This window comes from Zeus faber, assembly GCF_960531495.2.
Source record: "Zeus faber genome assembly, chromosome: 18".
NCBI lineage: Eukaryota > Metazoa > Chordata > Actinopteri > Zeiformes > Zeidae > Zeus > Zeus faber.
This window is the reverse complement of record NC_137210.1, coordinates 19,330,023-19,345,630: the sequence shown is the minus strand read 5'-3', so window position 1 is coordinate 19,345,630 and position 15,608 is coordinate 19,330,023. Positions and strand designations below refer to the sequence as shown.

Sequence of the window (15,608 nt, the reverse complement as noted above, 5' to 3'; positions counted from 1 at the left end):
GACACATCTGTGGACCCCAGACCCGACCCCGTCAATCCACTGATACTACTAACCCAGCCAGCCAGGTCGCCGGAAATATCCAGAATATCTATCAGCTACATAATGACGATCATACATATTCATGATTTCTCTTTTTCTTTTTTTTTTTAACAAAGCGGCCGAGCACCGTCCAACACTGAATTTACTGGGGGGAAAAAAAAAATTATACTAGGAAAAACGTATAAACTGAATGTTCTGCTGTGTCGTAGTAAAGTCAATTGTCAGATTGTCGGATTGTCAGTTTTGCAATACAAGAGAATATACTGTAATTGATTTTATTTATTTTGTTTCCAGTTTTACTTCTATCTATTTACTGTCTCAGCTTCAAGTAGAGAAATTCAACACCCGATTATTTATCTTTAACCACTGATTGTTATTCTTAAAGCAAAAGATTTATGTTCCTCAATCAAGGTGCCTTTGGGTGGCTGGGCGAAGCCACGCATGGCTTTTCTCATTTGTGCTCTTCCAGCGTCGTACTGTCAGGGTGACACATCATTTTGTAGTATAAATGGAAAACAATGATAATATACGACCGACAGTTTTTGTACGTGTAGCTGCATTTGTTAACACGGGGTTCTGACTATACAACCAAACATCATCATAGTAATGATGTGTAAATTTCACAATATTATAATAAATAAAATAGATAAGATTTATACATTTATAAATTTATAAAGATTTATAAATAACTCAGCCCTCACTGTTCCATCGATGAAGTTTCCCTTTTTTAGCGGTGTGTGATTCACGTTTGGGCCTATTTCCATCTCCAGTAAAACTCTGGCAGGTTCCTGTTGCATGACCGTGGGGTTTCAGGCTGACGCAACGCAGTGCCGTGAAGTTCACTGTGACAAGTCTGGTGTGTCATTCTGGTAATGAGTCGCAAGGCTAAATAAAGCTGACGCAAAGAGGTTCCTTCGAGAGAACGCAATTTTAAACAGGATTGATTCAGGGAGGATTTCAACTGGACATACAGTTGAAGATGGTGAAATGCAAAATAAATAAATAACCAAATAACCCCCCCCCCCAATTAATAAATAAAACCAGACAGACTGTAATTGTTAGACGACTATGAAAAGCCACAGCCTTGCTTTGTTTACAACGCGTGCACACACATACGCTGCACAAACACACAGATAGGGCTGGGTATCAAAATTAAAATAATGAGTTCTGCCCGTGGTCATTGATAATTTTTTTTAAATTTCATTGGGTACACAAATTATACTACATTTCTGTATTGGGTCATCAATTCATCCAAGACCTTGAAGGATCATTGGTTCTAGTATTAATTATTATATAAACGATACCCGGCCTTTAACACACACACACACACACACACACACACACACACACACACACACACACACACACACACACACACACACACACACACACACACACACACACACACACACACACACACACACACACACACACACACACACACACACGGTTTAACAGTTGACAGTGTAGGTGAATGCAGACGCAAACACATACTGGCACCACGCACGAACACACGCACACACACACACAGCAGCCTGGCATGGAGCTAGAGGAACGGGTATAAATACCGTCCGTTAAACCGAGGGCTCCTTCTCGTCCCCACTCACAGCCTGGAGGAGAAGACACATGGGCATGTCAATAACACCACCTCCATCCCCAGGACTCCAACACATGACACAAAGCGTGCAACCAAAATCAAGACGGACGGACTCACAGTACGAACACATAAAGAGACATCTGCTATGCAATGGGTTTCACAGCAGCAACAGCCTCCGCCAGCACCCAATGGAAAGCCAACAGGCGTCTTATGGAACCCATTCAAGAGTCCCACGCTTTAAAAAGACCTCAATCAGGACAGGAATATGTAAAGGGGAAGTTCTCATTATTTGAAATTCAGGAAAGGCAGGAAAACAACCCTGGGAGGTGCCTTCGCCACACACACACACACACACACACACACACACACACACACACACACACACACATATACACATATACACATATACACATATACACATATACACATACACACACACGCACACACACACACAGTCTAAAGAGTGGCAGAGGATGGATGGCTGTGTTGCATAGTCCCGTGTTTGCGCTGTGGTTTGTGTTTTTCTGGATGGATGGCTCTCAATGAGAGTTTGGTGCGTTTGGCCGCTAAATGTGTTTAAATGAGGCTGCACATGTACCTAATGACATCTAATCAAGAAAATGCAATGCATTCTTATGACTGTAATAAATGTGCATCTTAAGTAGTCATTGCATTGATGAAATGTTGTTCATCAAGATCTAAGAAATGAGGGACAATTTTGAATGCAATTTAAAAGTATGGTATCTCTCTTAACAGAAAAAGTCTGCCCACTCACATCAATCTATCATGACTTGAAAATGCATTCTTCACCATCACAGAAGATGATGCTACACTAAATGACAGTTTGGAAACCATCTTGGTTTGGTGCCATACGTTTCCCTGTTCTCGCTGCACAGCATCCAAACCAAAGCTACACTGCCAGATATTGCTGGGAATGCTCGGGTTTGGCCGGATGTCAGACTGCTGCCATCTTTAATTCCTTAAGGGAATAAATTTGTTATAGGCAGAGCTGAACACAGTGTACATGCTTCACTAGTCCATGTGCCAGAACTCACAGTATATATATTCTTTTGCCCTTTTGGCAAAAATCTGTTGTTTCGCATTACTTTCATGAAACGAGACTCTGGTAAATACCAGGTGCTTTTAAAATTACGCCAACCCTAGTTAGTCAGAGCGAATCTTTTTCTTATTCCAACCAACTGATGCATTGGCTGATACAGAAGAAATAAAAAATGATAAAGGGGGGGAAATAAGTCGGGTGGTCCGTTACTATGGCAACGTGTAGTCAGTAGCATGTGCCAGGCCGAGAGACCAACGGACAGCCGAGAGGAAAAAAGGGAATTGGAGAAGGAGAAGGGAGCCGCGGAGGTATAACGGTGCCTGTTGTGTGAGTTTGTGTGTGTGCGTCGGAAACTCACCATCTGCCGTCTCCATGACGCTGGCGTGGTGGTTGTAGCCGCGAGGGACGCCTCGCACCGAGGCCACCTGGGGACACTCGGCATGCAGTGAGGGGCGCTCCGACAACCCCGTCACATCAGGGGGCGCCGAGTGGTTATCTGTGGTGGGTGGGGTGTCGGAGGGTGGGGGGTTAAAAGGTCAAACGCTCGGCGTAACGGCGCTCTCCGAGTCATAAGGTACTTCCTGAGCTGGAGAACGAAGTGCTCCGACGTCCGAGGAGTCGGACGGCGGGAGGACCGGAGCTTCCCCGCTACAGAGTGTGTTTCAGGAAGGATTTCACAGCCTAACTCCTGCATAAGCAGCCGCTGCGATATTGAATGGACGTTTCTATCCAGTTTAAAATGCATTCCCCTTGGCAGGCTTTCTAGCCACGGAGAACGAGATGTCTGCGTAATATGATTAATGGGCGCGTCTGGGGAAATTATGGAAGCCTCTTTTCATTCCCTGCCTTCTGCTTACAGTACGTTTCCTCCAGCCAAAAGGACGCTCCACAACAAAGACACACAACGCTACGGCAGAAAACACACACAAAACGGGCATAGGCCTCCGTCAACACGCAAAAGCAACCGTCAACTTTTTTAAGTTATCTAAACTTCAATGGTGTTCTTGTGATTAAACGTATTGGACAAATCCTTCTAAAACTTTTGGGATGCGTCGTGGCCTTGAGGCCGCGTCATACTGCTCCACAACCAGGGTCCCGGCGTCCAGGGGACGGGAGGCAGCGAGGAGATTTATCGACAGCTCTACTCAAAACCAGTCGGTTTGGTCGCTTTATGGCGGTGACCTCGAGTAGAGACAGCAGGGAGACTAATCAGACAGCTCCATCGTAATAGATTATAGCGTTGTCAGTAACACACACACACACACACACACACACACACAGACACACAGACACACAGACACACACAGACACACACATTACAGACACCATCTTGCTATGCTGCTGCTGACAACCGGAGGGAGATGAATCCACTGAATCTCATTAACCAGCCGGCGGCACTCTCGCAGGAAAACCTGGAATGAGTGGTGCTGGCGAAGAAGAGCCTCTTTTGAGCCTCTTCACATGACTAAACGAAGGTGAGACGGCTGACGTGGACGGCTAATTAAAATTAGAATGCCGTCGCTCCTTCCCGTCACGCGGCGCCGCAGAGAGATAAGGCCTCGGCGGTGAGAGATACAGTGGAGCGCGGCTGTGAGCCCAGCGTGGCGCTGCAGCTCCATGCAGCTGGAGATTTTATCAACGACACAACAAAAGGAAGGCGGTAGCAACGCGCCGCCGCTCTGCCGCAATCATCACCAAGTGTCAAACCGGAGGGGGAGAAAAGCGAATCCAGGGTTTTGTATCAGTGCTAGGAATGGAGACGTCAACAGCCACACAGGGAGCGGGGGCCATCTCCCAAGGACTGCCTGTCAAGGTCATGCTGCGATGACCGTTAGGGCGGGGTTAGGGCCGGGATGTCACGATTTGCCTTGACTTAGATACAAAGAGTTCAGAATACCATTCCATATCAATCAATATAATATTTTACAAACAATTAGAATTGCGACCAACTTCAGTAACATATACCGTCTGATGCGCATTACAAAAATATTTCATCAAACAATTATAGCCCATTACAGAAATTAAATGAAATAATCAAAAATTGTCGCGTGACTTCCAACAAAGAATATATGGTTGCAATTCGCTGAATTGATCAATGAATTGAGGATGCTTAATTGGAAAGTGAATGCCATGGGACATCACTGGCCACCCTAGGTCTGTGGATGTGTTTTAGCGCATCTGTACTCTGTGAGTGTGTGTGTGATTGTGTGTGTGTGTGCGTGCGTGTGCGCGAGTGCGTGTGGACGTGTCACTGACCTAGGTGGGTGTTGGCCATGAGGTCGGCCAGTGCGTTGGCGTTGAGTGCCGCGTGCACGGCGTTGGTGTTGGAGGTGACGGTTCTCCCTCCCGGGTGGGATGAGGTGGATGACGCGGAGGATGAGGTGGACGAGCCCTGGATGACGCGGTTAAACCAGTGCTCGACGGCGGCGTGGCCGTGGCCCTGATAGGGCACGGAGGTGGCCAGACGTCCCTGCCGGCGCAGCGAGCCCTCGTCCTCCGACGCCGACGAGGTGTCTGTGTGCGACAGGGCAAGACAGGGCAGCGTAACAGCGGAATTTCACACCGGCCACCTGCAGCAAACACCACACATAATCCCGGGCGGCGACTTCGGAAATGCCGTGACGGGGATGAAATATTGCTGACTTATACATACTGGGCGAGTAAATATAAGTGGGAAAGCTGGACGAATGAAATGGATGGGGAAAGGCGGCGTTGGGGCGAGTGGAGTGACGCTCCAGTATGGATATCGCCGCGTGGCTCTGTTGGAATGTGAGCGTGTATCGGAACAATTCCGCAGAAGTTTGATTTCCTTTGCGGACAACCACACATGCACACTCGGCGGAAAATAGGGAGGCCCCCTGTGGTTGGACGTAGCGCATGCGAGCGACAACATGTGATGGGTTTGGACAAAAAAAACAACAAAAAAAAACAACTGGTCAGGTCGCAGACAGGACCAGGAGGCAGGGAAATACCAAGACACAACACCATTACACAGACAACACCTGTATGAAAAATGCTGCAGCCTATTGCACTATTGGATTGTGACACACACATCAAAAAACACTGCAACCCCCCCCCCACACACACACACACACACGCTCCGAGCACACTTGAAAAAACCTTAAAAAAATAAAGTGTTGAACAATGTCAGGTTATTAAATCACAAAAACAAACAACCAAAGAAGCAACGATAATAGAAATCCCTCAAAACAGCATAATAGTTCCTTTTTCACCCGTTTTAAATACCAGAAGGAAACAAAGCCCGGTTGGTAGCGGTGTACGCTCAGGTCATCACAGTTTGGACCGAAACACAAGCCGCAGCTCGAGCGGCTCTTCCCTGAGGAGAGCGACAACCGTCGGTTTCCACAGAAATAGCTTCCATGGGGACAGCTTTAAAGCCAGGTAGGGATCAATCCAAAATGAAAGCATTGCGCCTTATCTGCGAGGCTCCTAGAAATGTGTTTACTTCCAAAAGGATCAGTGAAGTTATATAAGAGCAGGCCAATCAGGATTTGGCCTTCCCCCGGAGAACCAGAAGCAAGTAACGTGGCAGAGAAAAGGATTTAACACCATCATTTCATAGAGCAGAGACCATCGGCAGTCAAGAAATGTGACAAATGCACAGTGAATAAAGTAAATAAATAAACATAAGCACATACTTTTCCCACCCATCCTGGCTATTAAAATAACGTAAAAAGCTGCACTTTACTTACTGCCATGGAAGAATAGTACAGAGCCCAATCACATAGGCTTCTTCGCTCTCAATAAGTAGCTTAAAGGGGACCTATTATGCTCCTTTTTACACATGAGAGTAGGTCCAGCAAAACATGTTTTTGAAGTTTTTTTTCGCTGAAAATACCACTCGGATTATGCACTCGAGCCAATGTGACACGCCTCCAAACCCGGACTGTTCAAAAACGGGCTGTTTCAGTGTGTATAGCTTTAATTTGGAATGAGCAGCCAAGCACCCTAGTTCTGAGCCAATGGGGTTTGAGCCTTACTCCGGGCTCCGTTTTATTTACTCAAACCTTCACGGACATCACCTTATCAGTCCACCAAGATCTGTTTTTGAACAAAGTTGAAGCGAGAAATCTTCACTCATATTAGATCCGGTGGGCCTCATTTAAAAGTTAATTCCGTCTTTGGTAGTAGCTGTGCTCCAGGCCTGTGTGGGATACGCACACAGCACCAGGACGCACCAGGACTCTGGCACCCAGGGATTTTTTTGTCATGTAAACGTCGGAAAACTAAATAAAATACATTTAAAAAACAAATAAATAAATACATAGATTAAAAACACTATTTTGATTGGCTTCGTTTGGAGACGGACGGCGGATCAGATGGAGAAGATGACCATGTAAATAAAACCGTGACGAGCTGACGTCAGCTCGCACAGAGAATAGAAAAAAAACTTTGAAAACGAGGCGTTCAGAGCGTTTTGGTCACAGCGTTTACTTTGTCATTAGCTTACCTCATTATTTGACACATGAACATCCAACATTGTAACATTGTATGACAGAAAATAAGGAGAAGCATTTTAGATCCCCTTCAATCATCAGGCAAATCTATCACATGCCCCAGAGCGAGCATGAGAGTATGTATCAGAGCCACTGGGAGGCGGCATGTTTCGCATGGATGCTTCTCCTATCATCACTACCAGTACGCAGTAGAGCGCTCAGTAGTTTTTAGTTTGTTTTATTATAACATAATCACCAGATTGGATTCGCTATTGAGCTAATTGCAATTATTTGAGATAATCACGGGTTGCACAATCACGCTTCCACGGAAAATTAAGAGACGTTTTAAGACCGTGTGATATATGTGCAAATAAAATCTGCGATTACGTCTCTGTCATCGGGGGTTGAAACAGATGTACTTTATTATGGAATTATTATTTTTCATGAGGGGGATATGAATTATGACACAAATATAGACTAGAAATGACCAAAGAAATACAATGGAGCAATTATTTGTACGACAATGAATCATCCCTAAATGTCGGTCACTGTGGCTGACTTTCCAGAGCCGTCGCTTGTTATCTGCACTTTTAGCCGATAGTGTGTGTGTGTGTGTGTGTGTGTGTGTGTGTGTGTCTGTCTGTGTGAGCGAGAGCCGGCTGGTCTCACGGCCTTGGACGGGGCCCGTCAGCGCAAGGGCGGAGCAGGTATGATGGCAGCGAGCTTTAACGCCATGTTATACGAGCCGGGGGAACTCATGGGGTTATCTCGCTATTTTATGATTCCTGTTTGTTATTCCTCGGCATTTTCTCTCCATTCCCGCCCTATCTGGGTAACCTTGACACGGTTGTGGAGGGGGAGGGAAGGGGAGAATTTAGAGAGAAAGAATGATGTCTCAGACAGTGAGGGAGAAGAAAAAAGAAAATGGTTTGAAGAAATACATGTGTTGCTGGAGGTCGGGCCTTAAAAGAGGAGCAGGGCGTCTCGCAGTGCGAAAAGCAAACAAAGACGGGCGTATTAATGAGGTCCCAGCAGGACAGACAGAGATTACACACATTATTAGAAATCATCTTAATCCTGTCGGCTCGGGAGACAGCGTTGTGTCGATACCCGACCTCCACGCGCAAACTTATGAATAGCGTTAAACATAAATAATTCATAACAATTACAAGGGCATTAAAATGGCAAAGCGGAGGACCCTGTCGATGTCGTAAAATGTACACCAACTAAAATGTTAGAAAGGGGAATTTTCCCATTAACTAATATATAGAATGTTGCATCAGAACTCAAGAGCGTCATCCTTTTTCAACAGTTTGGGAAATTGCACGGTCAGTCAAAGTGGAAATCCATAACACTGTCCCTGTTGTGTGGGTAACACCACAAGTCCCAGAAGGATCGATTGATTCTGAGATTAGTTGTTTTGTTGTGGGGTGTTTTTCCCTATGGTCACTTGAGCTGGTGGGGATATCGTTTCATCACAGATTGCTTTGAAAGTTTGTCCGTATCGACAGTTTACAGACCGCAACTAGCTACAACAAGGCTTTATCTACATCACCGCGGCTGCCTTTCACTTCTTACGCGAGCCTGATTGGTGCATTCTTGCTGGGAAGGGCGGACCCGGCCACCGACAACGGAAGTGCCAAAGAGGAGGACATGGGAAAACATAGCGGAAACACGTTGAATGGCTGTTTCTTAAAAAGCTAAATAAAGTTTCGAAATAATAGGATTTAACATTTTTTGAACTTCAGATTCCCACTTCGGACCGCCAGACTCTGGTTAAACACAAGTTTATCAGCATGGTGTGCATTGTGTGCAGCTCTGGTAGAACATATTTCAATGCAACTAACCCTCTGATAAGAAGAGTATACATTTTGCAGACGCCGCATCAATAGCGATCAGTGTGCGTCCACCGCAATCAGATGTCCAATCTGGCCACTGGGCTCGCATAAGCCACATAAAGACTAGCTGGGCAGACAGAGAAAATCTAATATATTAAATGACACAGATTCAAATAATAACTACCACAGGACAGGCGGCTACATTCAGGCCAGCTGTAGACACGAGAGCCCCTTAAATCTACCATTCAGGATAATGCCTGCTTTTCAAATGATTTAATATCACACTAATATGAGCAGTACCATGACTGCCATGAGGCACATTCAAACCTCTGTGGCTGCATTTATCTTAGACATTTTAGAATATAATGATTATCAGACTCTGTCTTTGATACTCATGTGATCACATTTGTCCTTTTGAATGCCCTGCATCTAAACTCTGAAAAACACAGAGCTACAGTATTGTAGTTTTCTTATCGGTGCATCTAATATCTCCTTTACTTCTCCGACATAAAAACTGACGCAAACACAAAAAGCATCGCAAAGTCGTGTCAAAGTCTCACATAATAAAAAAAGAAAAAAGTAAAAAGAAAAAAGGCAGCTGCAGAAAGCAATGAAGTGGTAAAATCCCAAACAAACAAGTCCATGTTGCATAAACAGTAGCAGACATCGCATAAAGGTTTGACATTTTTTTTTGTACAAATGCCGAAAATGTGATTATTCACCCCATTATGCAACTTAAGTGGGAAGGTGGCCTGGGAAGCGAGCGGCGACAACTGTTTCCTTCATAACCATGAAGAATGGACACATTCATCGTTCTCGTCATTTCTCCCCCAGTGGTTAATGTTTGGAAATGCCATCTCGGACCCCTAGACACAACAGAGTTTGTGCGTCCTACACACCGCTGGAAATGTGTCACGCGGTCCCGGTGTTGTTGCATGTGTACAAGGCACATTTTGAAATGTGATCATGTTTAGAGCCGTCACAACTACTGCATAATCGCACGCCTGTCATTACTTGAGGGGATCGCAAGGGTTTGTTTGTTTGATTGTTAGATTCTACAATGGTAGGTTTCCATTCAAATTTAAAGCCAATTTTAAGCCAATGTTAGAAATGTTGCAACAAATAAAATGCCAATTATGTGAGTTTCCATCAGTTATGTTGACGCCAATTAACTCAATATGTGAAGAAATAAAACAGAAAAGTTCTGTTCCAATGTCCCATGTAAATAGTTAGCTCTTCTGCAGGAGGTAAATATGTATAATCACTCTCGTAAGTGTACAGTATGAAATTAAAAAAACCCCAAACAATTAAATAGTCAGTCGTCATTAATTGTAAAATCTAAAATGTCATGATTGCGACAGCCCTAATGGATATTGGAATTATATGCAAGAGTCAATGTCATCGCCTTTCTATAAATCCATATTTGTCCAAAAAAATATTCACTCACTCACAATTCCCGCCAATTTTATATGACCTGTTTTGATCATTGTGGGATGGATTTCACACGGACTAAGCAGACAAATGAGGGACCCTTGCTGCAGCGGCTGACACGCGGCTCTCACCTGGGGGCGTGCATGCCTCTACGGAGGACTGGACGAGCACGGAGCGTCTCTTGGAGGGCATGGGCATCTTCCGCTCTTTGTACTTGGCCAGTGCTGCTTGGACGGCTTCTGTGTGCAGATCTGTGGGGTCACAAGGAGGGTGACGAGGGTTGAGCAGCATCACGAATAACGGGATCAGTCGCCTGACGACACGCTGACTCGTGGTTACCTGATCTGAAGCGCTCATCCCGGGCGTTGGCCGCTCGGGACTTAATGTGTTTGGAAGGGAGGGCAGCCTGGGAGGAGCCCTGGTTCCTGTTGTCACTCTGCAGCGAGGGATCTACACCTTTACAGACAAACACAAGTAGTTAGAGGCACAGTGGCTCCGTGGTTGCACTGTTGCCTCACAGCAAGAAGGTCCTGGGTGCTCCGGTTTCCTCCCCCCATCAAAGCACATGCATGTGAGGGGTTACTACTCCTGTCCGTGCCCCTGACCAAGGCACTGGCAAAAGACCTGGAGTGGGCCCCCGGGTGCTGTACTGCAGCTGCCACCGATACTATATGGATGGGTCAAATACAGAGGTGTATATATATATATAGATATATATATATATATATAGATACACATATATATATAGATACACATATATATATACATACATATATATATATATACACACACATATATATATATACACATATATATATACACACATATATATATACATATATATATATATATATATATATATATATATATATATATATATATATATATATATATAAAAATATAATGCATCAGAAAACGGACTGAGAAATTGATCAATATTTGAAATGTTCTTTTTCTACTTTTCCGCATGTGGACCCTATTTCTTTTATAAGTTTGCCACACATATAATATATAATATCATTAGGACTGTCAGGATCAAACTTAAATTGAAGATCAATTTTCGTAATAATTATTGCCACGTGTCTACCACCAATTGCAGAAGAGCTATTGACAGTGAATATCGAAACATAAAATTCAGGTAGACGATTCATTTTCCTCAAGCCCAACTGATGGAAATTCAAGTCATTCACATCCTACAGTATTTTTTACAACATCGATAATATTGATACCAAGATCCCATTCAATTACGATGGAAACATACTACATATATACAATAACGTAATAATTGTGACAGTTGTAAAAAAAGACTCCAACACAATAGATAAGATACTTTTTCTGGAAAGCCTTTAACATATTACACCCAACTAACTCAACCTCTGACTGATAACACTCTGCCGTCTGAGGTGGCAATTTATAATTTCTATAGCAATTAATACATATTTAATATGACTCATTATATGTAAACACATTGTGATATAAATCTTGTTATCTGTGTAGATATCATCCAGACTAAAATCTATATTTTACAGAAAATTTTTCTAGACATCTACTGTATTAGAAGACAGAAATGTGTATATACACGTGTGCACACGCACGCACGCACGCACGCACGCACGCACGCACGCACGCACGCACGCACGCACGCACGCACGCACGCACGCACGCACGCACGCACGCACGCACGCACGCACGCACACACACACACACACACACACACACACACACACACACACACACACACACACACACACACACACACACACACACACACACACACACACGCCTATGTATGTAAGGTGCAAAGTGAACTGAGACGGTATTTCCATTTTTTTTAAAAAGGGGTTGTTTTTTATTAAAAAGGATCTGGTACAGTAAGTTAAAGCTCTATAGCCAGATACAGGGGATTTGGGCATGTCCCACTGAAGGAAGAATTCCTTAGATCTGTTATCATTTGTGAAGGAAACGGTTACAAAATGTAACTACACACAATCTAACGGCGCATTTAACTTAATAGCTTACCTTTTTATAAGAATACAAAGGTTGTTTTTTTTTATAATGCAGACAATGAAATGATCTAACACTGGTTCCAGCTCCACCAAATTGGTTATTTTTGGGGATGGGGGTGGTTGCCGGAGGGAGAGACAGTAACGCATTTGACATAGAGACCATGTCGAAACACGCTCAGCCTGTTTTTAAACAATAACATAACTTTTTCACAAAATAATCCAATTACTGCAGTTGACTCTGAGGATTTGCCACCGCTACATATTTTGGGGATTTTCGATGTTTCATAGCACTCTTGGTATCTCATTTCTGTTTTAGAGATATCCTTCAAAACCTCAGCGTTACCCTTTTTATTTTATTTTGTATTTTTTTGTATCGGAAGGGCCAAGTCCAATCTCCACCAACCTGCATCTGACTGAGCCAGGGCGGTTAAATCACAGCCAATCAAACCTTTGGGAATCAAGACACGCCACTCCCTGCCCACTACTTGGCATTTTTCTAACCCTTAGAGTGGGTTGAGTGAGACTTAAACCAGGGGATGAAATTACTCTTAGAGAAGATTTGGTGATGGGTTTGCCAACACAATCAGAAAAAGGAGATAAACACAGACCTCCGCTGCTCAGATTGTGTGTGGAACCCCCTGAGGGGTGGCTCTCTCCGGTCCCCTTTGTGACCTTTTACCTCTTGAACCAGACGGAGCAGCTGACCTTGCTGAACACAGTCTCCACTACCCAGCCAACACAGCCAGATCCAGTCAGGGCATAGGCAAACACCCAAGCCGGCAGGATGGCCAACATGGCTGCAAGTCTGCCAACCACCTAGCAATCCCAAAAAACAGCCAGCCAGCCAGCCAAGCCAGCCAGACATTCAGCTAGCCATTCAGCCATTCAGCGACCCAGCCGGCCATTCAGCGAACCGGCCAGCCAGCCATTCAGCCAGCAAGTCAGCCATTCCACCAGCAGGCCATTCAGCCAGCCAGCCAGCCAGCCAGTCAGCAAATCAGCCAGCCAGCCAGCAAATCAGCCATTCAGCCAGCAGGCCATACAGCCAGCAGGCAATTCAGCCAGCAAGCAAGTCAGCCTTTCAGCCAGCCAACAATTCAGTCAGCAGGCCATTCAGCCAGCCTCCAGTCAGCCATTTAGTCACTCAGCCAGCAGGCCAGCCAGCCAGCAAGTCAGCAGGCCATTCAGCCAGCCAGCCAGAAAGTCAGCCATTCAGCCAGCAGACCATTCAGCCAGCCAGCCAGCCAGTCAGGTCTTACAGCAGCGGCTTAGTGGGGATCAGAGAGCTCCACCTCATCAGCAACTCTCATACAGTGCCAGTGCACACATCACTGCTGAGCAATGACTGATGCACATTGTAGATTACATCTGCAATGTGCAAATTACCTATCTACAAATGCACCATGTGCATGCACAAACACTAGTGCATGCCATACACAAAAGCGCACACTCAGACAACATATGGAATGGTTGAAGTAAAATACAAAAGATGTATATATTACTAAGGCTCCACACGATTTAAGGTCAAGTGAGGTAATAGTCTACATTGCTCAGGCTTGTTATGGCCCGCGCGCACACACAGACGTGCACAAATCTCTACCAGGCAACAATACACACATCATTATGTTCAGGTCACTTATGTGGATCCACCAGCTCAGTCACACAATGGCCGATCCCAGCCTCGAGAGAAAACAGGTCTATAAAACAAGCCAGGCTCACCAGCTTGGTTGCCAGGGAGAACACGGTGTGCAGACACACCAGACCGAGCCAATCAGAGTCCACGCTCCGTCACAACAGAGGTTGCCATTGGCCGACAAGGATGCATCTGATGCATCTTTAGCACCTGTCTGATGGCAACAGTTTTCTGCGCGCTCGTCAGGATCATGTGTGCCGCGTCTGTCACCTCCAGAGGGAATCAGCACGGCTAAAGACTTGCATAAACTCAACAGTCACCTCATGGAGTCATTGAGAAAAACCTCTTGTTTTGAACGATTTTCCACAATGTGCATTATGTAATGGGATGAATACTGCAGCAAGTTCAATGTGAAACAGAAGACCCCGCTTTAGGAATTTGCCAAATTAAAATCCAGAAAAGCAGAAAACCATCATTCATCTTTCGTTTGCCGAGGTCGAGACAACCATAAAGATGCACTCATACTAAGCTGCTTAATAAATCTCCACGCACACGCACACGCACACACACACACACACACACACACACACACACACAACAGGCTAGATTTATTACACCAGCAAACCTGAATCCACAAGCTTGAAATCTGTGACTTTTGATGACTGAGCATTAATCGTTTCCCCTTTGGTTTTATGCTCACAAAAAAACAAAGATTTAACAAAGATTCAGTGCAGCTGAAACACCAAAATTCCGTGCCCTTCTGCATTGAAGATCATCTTCACGATCATTTGGAAAAAAAAAAGAGCAGCTTTCGAAAGAGAGCAAAATATGAGGCCGTTAAATAACGAACGCAACTCGCTGGCAGAAAAGGGCTCCATTATGTCCCTGTTTCATGCCTGCGACCATTAAACTCTAACCCGGTGCGTTATCCCGCTGGATGAATGTCTCACTAAACACAAACACATTTACTCACTCAGCTGATGGAAGGTATAAGGTCATCACAGGAATCTCACGCACTATGTGACGTGTCCGTCCGCCCGCTCCGCAACTACTGTGCGACTGACTGTTCAGGTTTTTGCACCCAGGTCAAATGCGATCATACGGCATCTGACTTACAGAATACAAAGGCGTTCAGATCCGGGGTGGAATTATGATAGAGAAAGAGAGGGAGCGAGAGATACGGTCCGCCCAAGCTAAATAACAGGCCTGCTAACTCCAGTGGAAAGCGCTTGAATGAGGCAGGGACCCAGGGCCCTAGTTTCCACTGAGGCTTGGCCTTCTGAGAGCCGTCCAAACCCAACAGGACATTGGTCCCGCTCTGCAGCTTGGAGCAGCGTGGGGCAGACAGACAGACAGACACTCCTCTCAAGGATTCACCACAAACCCACTTACTTTTATATTCAGTCCAGGCGGCTGGTACTGGCGGACTGCATGATTGGGGTTGGAATATTCTAAACAGATGGCTAAGTGTGCGTATCCTATGTTTAGACCAAGAAAAATATTAGGCCGTAGATGAAAACGCATCAAGATCACCACTAAAACACCTT

The 15,608-nt window shown here is 45.0% G+C and overlaps 1 protein-coding gene across 4 annotated transcripts in view; it reads right to left on the bottom strand.

Annotated features, from left to right (window-relative positions):
• The window catches only part of dip2a (disco-interacting protein 2 homolog A), a 96,604-nt gene that overhangs the window by 28,626 nt on the left and 52,370 nt on the right, over positions 1-15,608 (bottom strand). For 2 of the 4 annotated variants that reach the window (XM_080019786.1, XM_080019787.1), the window contains exons 3-7: positions 10,762-10,878; positions 10,554-10,673; positions 4,953-5,210; positions 3,055-3,192; positions 1,608-1,649 (exon numbers count right to left, since the gene is read on the bottom strand). In XM_080019786.1, the coding sequence (XP_079875912.1) occupies positions 1,608-1,649; positions 3,055-3,192; positions 4,953-5,210; positions 10,554-10,673; positions 10,762-10,878 (675 nt within the window). The remainder of the gene's footprint in view (positions 1-1,607; positions 1,650-3,054; positions 3,193-4,952; positions 5,211-10,553; positions 10,674-10,761; positions 10,879-15,608) is intronic. The other 2 variants (XM_080019788.1, XM_080019789.1) reach the window with 1 other exon arrangement.